Source organism: Dermacentor andersoni, chromosome 1 (genome assembly GCF_023375885.2).
Source record: "Dermacentor andersoni chromosome 1, qqDerAnde1_hic_scaffold, whole genome shotgun sequence".
Taxonomy (NCBI): Eukaryota; Metazoa; Arthropoda; class Arachnida; order Ixodida; family Ixodidae; genus Dermacentor; species Dermacentor andersoni.
Genome location: NC_092814.1, coordinates 105440560 through 105452610, shown reverse-complemented (window position 1 = coordinate 105452610; position 12051 = coordinate 105440560). Strand labels below are relative to the sequence as shown.

At 47.0% G+C, this 12051-nt stretch overlaps 1 protein-coding gene across 1 annotated transcript in view; it reads left to right on the top strand.

Moving 5' to 3' along the window:
• The window catches only part of Hsc70-5 (Heat shock protein 70 cognate 5), a 79196-nt gene that overhangs the window by 31181 nt on the left and 35964 nt on the right, over nucleotides 1-12051 (top strand). The window contains exons 10-12 of the mRNA XM_050193492.3: nucleotides 2049-2138; nucleotides 6970-7107; nucleotides 7715-7819. Of these exons, the coding sequence (XP_050049449.1) occupies nucleotides 2049-2138; nucleotides 6970-7107; nucleotides 7715-7819 (333 nt within the window). The remainder of the gene's footprint in view (nucleotides 1-2048; nucleotides 2139-6969; nucleotides 7108-7714; nucleotides 7820-12051) is intronic.

Here is a 12051-nt window from a genome sequence, read left to right as displayed (position 1 = left end):
CTATTGTTCGCGTATATAGAACTCCCGTGCACCGGCATATCGATGTATCGAACTTCGTGTTGAGCTGCGCCCCGGCAAGTGCGCTTCTCCTCGTGAAGCTCTCGCGATGTTCCCGTGATCTCACGCGTGCCGCCCCGCACTCTGAGGAAGGGGCGTGTGGGTAAAAGGCACATGACGAGGAGCACTTGGAGCGCAATTGGGTGTGAAAGGGAAGCGGGAGGGAGAAACCACGCTGGCGCAGTGTGATGAACGAGGTCAGTGCAGCTTGGGTTTGTGGTAGTGCGGAGACGCAGAGCAGTGCGTCTTTCGTTCCGGAGCCATGGCCGCGAAAAAATGCAAGAATTTGGATTTTTCAACAAAGGCGGGCATCATTCGACGGGTGGAGGCTGGCGAGAAAAAGTAGTCAGTCGCCGCGGTGTTCGGAATTCCTCGCAGCACCCTGAGTACGATCCTCAAGTTCAAAGCCGATGTTAAGGTGAAGGCAGTGCAGTCCAGTCGCCCTGGAGCATGTCGTGTGCGCGTCCCAACCTTTGACAAGGTCAAGAAGGCATTGTACGCCTGGTTTTTTGAGACACGTGCTAAGCACATACCTGTTGACAGCCCAATGCTCATGGAGAAGGCTAAATGGTTTGCTGTGGCCTTCGGGGAAGAAAGCTTCACTCGTGGCACTGGTTGGCAGCAGTGACAGTGAAGACGATGACGCTGGATGCCTGGACAGCGAATTTCGCGAGCTCTTGGCATTCCCAGGCGGTGTTACAGCATGCGATTTAGTCAGCGCTGACGATGGCGTGCAAGCTGTAGCGGATCGAGCTGATGCGGAGATTTTGGCTGACATCATGGGTGACGAGCACGCAGACTTGAGCAGCAGCGAAGGTTCCAACGAAGAGGACCAACCACCATGCACTGCAGCTGAACTTGCATCAGCTTTCAGCGTCATTCACCGCTGTTGTGGCACAATGGAAGGAGCTGGCCTTTCTCATTTGGACACTGTCGTCAAGTTTGAGGACAGCTTAATGAACTTGATGGTGCAGAAGAAAAAGCGAGCAAAGGTCACAATTCTTTTCTTCCGAAATAAAGTGCTCTGGTCATCGCGCTGTGTTTTTTTTTTTTTTTTACGCGCCTTGGAGGCACAGATTGGTAAGTTCCCATTAGTCATGACATCGGGAAACTGCCTTGAGATGTTTAGAGTTGTTAGAGAAGCTTTTGACATGCATATTTTATATTTCGAATTATCGATATATCAAACTATTTAGCGATCCCCTTCGAGTTCGATATATCCAGGATTGACTGTATTTGCAAAGTGCTATACTTCAAACAGCTAGAAATTTAGTCTGAACTGCCTGTTTATGTCCAAATGCTAGTTTATCTAATCAAGTTGACAATCGGAAAGCATGGGTCATCAAACAGGCAGTTGACCAGACCGCTGCCGTAATCAAATCAATCTGACTGCTACTTTTTTGCTGCCGTTGATGCGAGTTCCCATACTTTTCTTTTTCAGCAATTCTCTTTTGCTGTTTATCAGAAGGCTGTAGCGTCACTGTATTGTGGGGGCTGTTGACTTCCCATGCTGTGTGTGCTGTGAAGACTTCACCTTCTGACATCACTAAGCCATTTGGTGTCACAGCTCAATCGCCCTTAACGTGATGTGATAAAGTGCGACGTCATTTTAAATAGTCAAGCATCGCTTCTGCTTCTTGCGGAATCTGTGCAAAACATGCATAATGTGGAGGTTGTGGGTTCGGCACCCACTGGTGGCCAGTTATTGTTCACTTTCATTTCCCTTTATCTTATAATTTCTACATTTCAATTAAAAACTACAGATAACTTCCTCTATGCTGTCCTTAGCTTCATATTGCAAGCAGCAAGCTGTGATGTTAATATTTTTCGTCTCTTAATTGGAACATAATGTTCCTTGCAGAGAAAGTGAACTGAGCTTTCTGATGCAATGTGGTTTGTATTGTGTCAAGCTGTTTTGTTACATCTAGCCTCTCAGTTTGCAAAATCAAATTCTCACAGATGGTGTTCTCTATGTCTGTACTGCTTCTCAGGTTCAAGAAACAGTCCAGGAAATCTTCGGAAAACAGCCGAGCAAAGCAGTAAATCCCGATGAAGCTGTTGCTGTAGGTGCTGCAATTCAGGTGAGGAAATAATCAAATCTCAATATAACAAATCACGCAGGACCGCCAGAAGTCGTTCACTATTCTGAAAGGTCGTTATATTGAAAGCCCTTAAATTAACCATTGCGCCCATCAGTTCATAAGTGGCCACCGCTTGAGCTATCCACGAAATCGTCACTGTTGGCTCTTGGTTTGCACTGTTGCCATTTTCCATAGATTCTGCCGCCACGCACCACCGAAATACCAGTCGCCAACCGTTTATTCGGACCTCACGGGGTCTGCGGAAATGTCCGAATAAACAGGTGTCCGAAAAAGCAGATTAAGAAAAAAAACATGAAATCCTTTATTTCCACTCACTTATTCGGGCTCGGCCGCAGGCTTGAAGAAACCGTGAATGCGCCGTTGCACGCTGTTCCGTTTACGCGCAGTCAGATAAGCCTGAATCTCTGAGAGGGTCGTACAGTCACTATAGGCGGCTGAAAGCACAGTCACTGCTTGTACACGCATTGCATGCGACGGCAGCGTAGCACATGGTGCGTCATCGTCCGGCGGTGCAGGAGAAACCTGACGAATGATCTCGCCGTCATCGAGTTCTGCGCATGTCAGTACAGCTGTGTCAGCACCTGTGAAACTGTGAAATGAGACGGTGTCCGAAATTGCAATGCAACCACTGCGCACGTCTCGGCAGAACATTTTTCACGTCAGTAGGGAGCACATCGGACGGCGACAAATCTTAGGCTTCCCGGCACCCGCTTGCCAGCATTCCCCAGCGCAGTCTGCGCAGGCACTGTCGGCGCCATTAGACACTTGACGCGATGTTTCCGTATGCCGCGTTGGATCGCTGGAACCTCGACACAGCACACAAAGCAAACACCAGTCGCACAAACGAAAAACGTGGCCTACTACAAATCAACTGCTGGATTGTCTTGACATGGCTTACTAAGCTTAAACCAGAACTGCCGTAGAGCCACTCTATCGAGCCAGGAAAACCAGGCAGAAACGATGATGAGCGGGGATTTGCAGCAGCGCCACTTCAGGGGGCAGCAAGGAGGCTCCGTTCAAAACAAAAATGGCGTTCAGCAAGTCGAACCATGCACCGGTCGGAGTCGGTGCATGGTGCTCTCGATCGAGTTGGCTCAAGGAGTGCACGAAAAATCGGACGAGAGGTTGCAAGGTGTCCGAACTTTCGGCAGTTGTTATACATTATGGTCTATGGGGAGAATGGCGGTGCCGCGAAGCAGACCGAACAATCGAGCATGTCCGAATTTTTGGGGTCCGGAAAATCAGTCGGCGACTGTACCATATAATAGTGACGTGCGCAAAGCTGACACTGTGAAAACTACAGTAAAACCCCGGTGATACTATCATGGCTGGTACGAATTTCGGTGTGATACGAATTCGTAACATTCCCTGGCCAAAATACATTGCTTACAACAGGAAAAACGTAGGCTGTTTGAGACGCGTTGCTGCACCGCTGCGGATCATACGAAAAGCGTGAGGACCAGTGGTGGCGGCGGTGGTGACTGAGCCAGCCTAGCGGCTGGCAGACAAGCTGGCCCAGTGGGATCTAGGTGGGATCGATAGTCTCCAAGCAACCAGCTATGTCATGCGGCTGTGCAATCTCTCATTGGGCCCCATCGAGCAGACCGGGACATGTACAGTGTTTTGCGACAGTGGCCCCTTTCAACTCCTAATATGCCGCAATATTTTGCTTATGCTTCACCGCATAACACAGCTCCATTGCGGCGGAGCTGACTTAATAGATCTAGTGATTATGCTAAGCATGTGACCCTTGCTGGCTCTAAAATAAGTGAAACGTTGCACTCTGTGGATCTGGCCCAGTGTGCATGGTTCCCGGATGCACACTTCGCTTTGGGTACTTTGCCAACTGATCTGTGCACGTGTGCAGCACCTGACTTGCGCAACTTCGATGGCTTATTGCAAATAGTGGTCACTTACTGCAAACTTTGGCAGCTTGTTGCAATGAGCCAGAGGCTAGTTGCAATGCACCGGTCACTTGTTGCAGCATGCAAGCTGGCTGCACCGCTAAAGTTACATGACCACCACATTCAAATGCAACATAAGATGCTGCAACATTACAGATTGGCGACGGCATCAAGGGGAACATAATACACATAAAGCAATGGGATCTAGGTTGGGACTGCGAAAACGTGACGTAGCATCTGGGAAAACACAGCAGTGAGGAACGTATCAACAGAGTTCTACGATTGGCCACGAACAGGTCCTCACGATTGGCTTTGAAGGTCGGAAGAAATGGTGCGTTGCATAATGCCGGTTCCCGAAAGTCGGCTTCGCCTCCGTACAAAAATGTTACTTCGTGAAGCGTATGCAAAAGTATTGCGGTGAAGCATAACAAGTGTGGGAAGGGGCTATTGCCATGGGACACAGTATGTGTTCCTTAATTATATACGCGTGCACCCGGTATCTCCTGTAACATTCCGAGCACCGATATGACTAATACGTGTACCGGCAGGCCTTCAGAGCTTTTTCGAATGTGCCCATGGCGGTTAGATATCTGTCACAGTCCGAGCACCGATATGACTAATACGTGTACCGACAGGCCGTCAGAGCTTTTTCGAATGTGCCCGTGGCAGTTGGAGTCATTTAAGGATAGTAAAAGACATGCATTCTTTTCCTACTGGCCGATCTTTCGGACGTTTTCTTGGCCCCTCTGGAGTTTCGGACGTTGACTGTACAACTAACCAAAAAGATGCTTCAAATGGTCCGTGGGGAAAACGAGCTGCGGCAGAAGGGTCGAGAACAGAAAGGACCTACGCATTGAGGAATGAACAGGAAAGGAAGCGTGCTGCCACTGTTTTGAAGGAGCTTGAGCTCAAAAAACAGTGTTGGCTGATGCCGAGATGCAGTTGTCCCTCATCCAAGCCAAAATAAACTTTAAGGGGGGACGCGGCCCTTGAAAACCGAAAAATCGCGAAAAAGTCGATTTTTGAAAAACCATATTTTTGGGTTGTATGTCTCATAAACTACCTGTTCTGTAATTATCAGCACCTAATTCAACCGTAAAGTACAAAAAAAAAAACGCTACTTTTGAGGCCACCGCGGCCCACAAAACACGCGCAAATGCCGAAATGAAGTCAAACTTCGCGCGCGCGCCATTCCCGGACCATGCGGCCTGCCCTCGCCATCTTGGTGTCGTTTTGACCGTGGATTCTTGTGTCTCTATTTTGCCGCCTTACAAAGTGGCATCGTCGGCGCGGTTGAGGCGCTATTGGCGTTTTCCCGCGATGTGATGCGGAGCGCTGATTGGCCGGAGCAGCGCGTTCAAATCCCGCGGGGTAAAGCGCGCCTACCATTGGCTGCTGCGCGGGTGGCAGCGGCTGCTCAAATCCCGCGGGCTAAAGCGCGCCTGCCATTGGCTGCTGCGCGGGCGGCGGCGGCTGCTCCTTTTGATGCCGCGCCCGCCGCGCTCGCGTCCCTTGCTCGCCTGCTTTCGAGCTGTTCACCGCCTAGCGCTATCTTTTAGATTATTTGCTCAGCCTTTTTTTTTTTTTTTTCGCTAGTTCTTCGCTGCACGCGATGCCGGCAAAGCCCAAGACAGTGCAGATGTTCGGTGCGCGGGAGCGCGATATGCGTCTTGTACGAGCATCGAACTTCCGATCCTCCGCAGCGAGTGCCGATTGCGTAGACGCTTTTCAGCGGCGAAACTGTGCTTTCGGCTGTCGCCAGTCGAAAATCCGACACACTGAGTGTGCCTGGAGCCCCAAGAGCTAATTAGAAGCTCCGCAGGAGCTTTCTAATAAAAAAACACATGTGTTCAACTTTAAGGCCTGTTTTCTCGGAATGTATTTTTTCGCTAGTAGTGGTGCTGGGGAAGGCGATATCTCAAGAACCGCTCTTCAGATTTGTATGCCGTTTTTTTTATTCTGTTCCTTAATGACTTTGCCAGGGGGTAACAGGCTTCTTTTTTTGAAAGTTGGCGCAGTTAATTTATAATAAGCAATTAATTTTTGATGAATGTGGTCATTACTGGCTACATCAAATTCAAAGTTGTCTTAAAATTTTTTGGAGCGGAAATTAAAGAAAAGGGCTCTTTAGCCCCCTGGGATATCTATCAAGGGATCATCACAGTGAATTTCAGCTTCCTACGATGTCCTGGCATTTCTCAAGGCTCTTCCTCAGGCATATACATGAATCACCTAGTTAGACCTCAATAACTCTGGAACTAATAAACCTATCTTCATGAAACTTCGCAGTTCCTCATAGTTCGGTGGTGTGAACATACCCTGAAAGTTTCATCTGGATATCTTAAAAAATAAAAAAGTTCGGTCTCCAGGATAGCCTCCCCCCTTAAAGCAGTGAAACACAACACTGAGGCATCGTGTGCGGGCTGAGAGTATGTCAGGACAGTTGAGGTTGACTTACAAGTTGTTGAGAGAGAATCTCAATTGTGACAAAGTTCAGGCCTCGTACCACTAAGCTTACTATCAGTTGATAGAAATAGCTCATATTCGAAAATATTTGCTTCTTTGTGCATCTCCTTTTTATTTGTATTTGAGAATGTTCGACTCTATTTGCAATTTTTTCGAAAACATTTTATTTGCTGTGAATTTTACTAACCCCTCCCTTCTGTTCTCTTTTTGAATAAAATAAACACTACTCCTTAGTATCAAGTCGTTTTTTTTTTTTTTTTCACATGCTTACTAGAGTGACAGCATTGGGCGACATGGTTTCAGCCCGTCTCGACATAAAACAGTTCTGCGTCACTCAGGGAATTTTGCAAAGGCACCCAGGAAAAACCTGGAGAACTCCGGGAATTTGGAAATGTCAACTTGGTAGACACCCTGTAGTTAATCTTCTTTTTGTTTTTCAGGGTGGCGTGTTAGCTGGAGATGTGACAGACGTCCTACTGCTGGATGTAACCCCACTTTCGCTTGGAATTGAAACTTTGGGAGGCGTGTTCACCAAGTTAATCAACCGAAACACAACCATTCCTACTAAGAAGAGTCAGGTTGGTGACTTGCTCAATTGCTGTTTCCTGGCTAACACCACGTTTGACAAATTTTAGCTTTATATGAAAAGGTGACAGCCTTGTGTTTTCTTGTACCCTTGTCTTGATTTTAAAAAGAGTATTACGGTATTTCTAGTACCAATAGCCGAGTCATTTATATGTGATCATTAGTAGGCAGTCAACTTTTTTTGTGCAAGACAAACCTCGGTATCCTTGAAATCTACCTTGCACCTTCTGACCATAAAGTTGTGTATGGCATAGTTAATCTTGTTAATATATATGGAACCACATACTGCATAAACGCAGGTTTTGGTCGGATTATGCAGTTTTTGAGTAATTGTCAGAAGCTTTTCTTATGTGAGCTCGTGTAAAATTGGTGCTATGTTTTGGCAGATTTTTCTCTGAGTTTTTGATGCTTGATATAAGGCACATAATAGCTTAGTGTATAATGTGTTTCCGAGCAGTGATGTGCAATTTTTCGTCTCCTAATGGGTATAACTCCCTTGAGGAGAAAATTGACTGAGCTCAGATTCATTGACTGATGTGCCCAATGGTCTGTGGTGCCTGCATGGTATGTTTACCATGGCAAGTGTTTGTGCTGTTGCAGGTCTTCTCTACAGCTGCTGATGGGCAGACGCAGGTGGAAATCAAGGTGCACCAAGGTGAACGTGAAATGGCCTGTGACAACAAGCTTCTCGGCCAATTCAGCTTGGTGAGTAATCTTTGTCCTTGCAATCTTGGACGACAGTGGCACAAAGTTCTTTAGCCAGAAAATCTTGTGAAATCACTTGTTATTACACTCACTGACTGATAATTCGGACAGCTTCCTAACATTGCCTCTCGCAGGGGCGCCTGCGTCGGCAGGCATTTCGTGTGTTGTGACACCACATACCCGAGCACACGAGGGTTGGACCCTCTCGCGTGTAGCCGTGCATGGCTTAGCCGTGTCCGGGGAAAGGGGTATCCTGGGGGTTGAGCCGATGCTGGGTGTTTGGACCTTTAAGCCCGCTGGCTGAGGGGGCCTCTTTGGCCTCTGCTTCACATAGATGGCACCTCCAGACTGACCCACCTGGAGGAAATTGGCAGTCGCCTTTTTCTGTCCCCCTCTTCAATCTTTTGCTTTCTCCCTCGCTGTTTCTTTTTTTCCTGTCTTCTTATCACTTCTCCTCACTTCCGTATTCTGGGCGGCAAGGGTTAAGGGGGGGCACCCTACTTAAATTTTTATTTTTTATTTCTGGCCACAATTTGATAAAACTTCCATCACTTATGTATTTTGACATGCTGATTTCAAATATTCAATTGGTTTTCCCATGCAACAAGTACTTTTCAAAATATAAGCAATTCATGTTTTTTTGTATGGACTAATTTGGAGGCAAGTTCTCTCTACAATGCTGGCTGTTAATGAAGGAGACTGGCACATCAAAATGATGTTGAATGATCAGAGGTTGCAGTGCTACAAGAATGAATGTTCTAAACTGATTTATGCCGAAGTTACAGCATGTCAAACTTTTGTAAGCAGAAGGCATTAGTGAAACCCTGGAGAAATTATTACTTTTTCAAAATTTCTGTAATGATATTTGTTCACATTTTAGGCCTACTGCACTCCCAATTTGTCCACCTTTCTGATGAAAAAAGAATTATTGCAATAAGATGAGTAGAACCAGAGATATCGTCACTCCAAAACTACACTACCATCAAAAATGTCGTTTTGAGAAAACAAGAAAAACATTTCAGGACATGTTCATAGTGATTATGGCAAATGCTTGAAAACTAAATTGATCAAGGATGATACAGGGGTCCAACCAGGCAAGAATGAAACTTTCCCTTCTTTAAGGGGGACACTAATTCAAATAATGTTCATGATGTTTTCCATCAATATTCATGAAACCTTCCATTCTTGTTAAGACTTTTGTGTTGATTTCAAATATGTAATTATTTTTCGAATAGGCCATTTAGTTCTGAAGATAAATGAAATTCATTGTTCATAATTTGCAGAAACAATAGGGGGGGGGGGGAATGCGCTACGAAATTCGTATTGGCACATGCCTGGGTACTATAAAACATAAGGAACATAATGGTAGGAATACTATTTTGATATATCAAATATTAATTTTATAGCAATTCAATCTTTACTGTTCGAATTGTGGCTACCCTACTGTCTGATCTAAAGCAGAATTGAAAATTTTTAAAGCATAAATTCCAAAATCTGACCCTACATTGTGTACAAGTGAAAAGTCGGTGTTTTGAGAAAACGAGAAAAAAGGAATACATTCACTTTTAATCAAAAGTGCAGAAATAATTTTGCATTACTTTGCAGTGAAAGTGGCTAAAAGCCACCAGGAATGTAGTCGCTCTGACCACGGCCACCCAAATGCGGCAAAAACATCGTTTAGCGCCGTTCGCTGATTCCCGGTGACTTGCATCGCGCGCGCGGCAAGGTTGTTCACGAGGGTCGAGCTCCATGCCGACGCGATATCGCCGCGACACGCGCACGTGATAACGATCTTTATGGCGAGGCCAGATTACCGTTCGCTTTTGCCTACTGCGACGCTGCCGCCGCACACCTTGCACTTGACGACATCAGTCCGCTCACGGAGTCCTACTGAGAAAAGCGAAGCCTGCCTCGGCGTCGACTGGCGCGGCTGCAACGCCGTCGGCGCGAGTGAGCAAATCCAACACCCGCTTTGTTGCTGGCGTTGACGCAAGAACTCGAAGTTTTTTTTTGAGCATTCATCTCCCTCTGCAACAAATCCGCACGCTGCAACATTGCAGTGTCACGCCGAACGCGGCCGCTGTCCGTAACGATTTCATTTGTGAGCTGGCTAGGCCTACTTCGGCATTGTCCGCGGTTTCGGCATCATTTGCGGTTGGCGGCGAGCTACTCTCGATGCTTTCAGAAGGAATGGAGCGCTTTTGAAAGTTATAAGCTGATCGCTTCTTCTTTTTGCCGAACTTGTGCCTCGTGGCGAACTTTCCCGGTGGATCGGACATCGTTGGGCATGGTGCCAACAAACCTACGAGACGCGCAGTCGCGTCGCCTGCGGAGTGGAGCAGACGATGGGAACCTCGCGCAGCCAACCACAGCGCGCGTTTTTGGTCACGTGCGCTAGTCAACGAATCGGATCGCGCGTTCGGGCTTTTTTTCTCCCCAGATTTCAACGTCACTGGCGTACCGACGGAGTCACTTTTGGCGGGAAATTAAAGAAGGAAGGCTCCTCTTTCCAACGAGACCAAGATGGCTGCGATCGCGCGCGTAGAAAAAGAGCTACGCGCCGCGATAAAAAGGGCTGTTTTTGCGCGGAATTCAGCTCGCAGTGATGTTATAAATTGATATTGCGGACGAAATACTCTTACCCGAGATTCGAAACTTGGTGAATTAAAGGAATATTAGCTGTAGATGTCGAAAATTTCGTTTTCAAAAAATCGATTTTTTTCGCAATTTTTTCGCCGCAAAGAGCCGTGTACCCCCTTAACCTGATGTAATTATCCAACCTTGGATATATTATATTGGGTTATAGTGGCAAAGCATGGCTGGCGTCTTCAGTTATTCTTCTAACCTTGTAGCATCCCCTTGTTGGGCTTGGTGGTGGGTAGCCACCATCGCCGCCGAAATTTTTGACGCTATATGGCAAGCGACTTTCCACCATTACTTCATCACTCCCTCAAGAGAGGGCGCACCGATAAAACTGTCACATTTTTCATGAAACCAAAACAATCTTTTCCCAAGTACCACATTGTACACAGTCAGCACGCTAAATTGATCTCGGTATTTGTTGTTGCGAAATGTCTCACGGAAGCAATTGGCCCAGGCTATAAAGTAATGAAGAGGGGAAGTGGTGAGCTTCTTCTCGAACTTCACGACAAAGTACAATATGGCAAACTCCCGAAACTAGTAGCATTTGGGGAAATTCCAGTCTCAGTGGGGCCACACAGATCCATGAACACAGTGCACCGGGTCATCTCAGAAGATGGCCTTCTCAAACTGAGTGAAAGCGAACTACTAGAAGGATGTCAAGACCAGAATGTAGTAAAAGTGCACAGGATAACATTAAGGCGAGATGACAAGCGAATACCGACCAAACACACAATCATTACTTTCGGAACCAGCAACCTACCTGAAACAATAGAAACCGGCTACTGCAAGCTTCGTGTGAGACAATACATCCCAAATCTGCGTCGGTGCTTCAAGTGTCAGCGTTTTGGGCATGGGTCACAAACCTGCAAAGGGTGTGATAATTGTGCTTATTTCAACAGAACACGCTTCAGACATCAGCAATGCGCTGTGCCAACTGTGAAGGAGATCACCCATCCTACTTGCGATCGTGCCCCCTCGTGGAAAAAAGAGAAACAAATCATATAACTGCAATTCAAACTAAACCTATCTTTTCTAAGGCACGTAAGCGTTTTGCTCTCCACAATCAGTCCAGTCCTTCCTACACCGATGTGGCGCGCCGGGAGGCAGCGCTACATCATTCGGCGGCCGCCCAAGCCACATCCCAAGTCACATGGAGTGTGACGGCGGTCACGCCATCAGCCCACCCCCTGCCGGCTAGAAAAGCCAGCGCTGTTCCACCCCCCGCCAAAGAGGGCTAGCAGACCCCCAGGCCTGCTGGTCCCAGGGCACTGCCTGTGCAGATAGGCCATAAATCCCCGCGAATGTGCCCACTGGGCGGGCACTATCCACCACCTCGGACGAGGTGATGGACACAACGAATACTGTATTTACTCGCGTAATCCTCGCACTTTTTTTCCCTGAAAATCAACGCGAAGTTTGGGGGTGCGATAATTATGCGGGGAAAATTTTCAAGCAAATGTTTCGGAGTGTTAAACGCAAAGGTGAATGGGTGCAAGATCAGGATTGTCAGGTCCGCAATTGTAAATATAACGAAAACATTACTTTCAAGCGTAACTTACCTTCGTTATGAAAGTACAGGGTGAACGTAA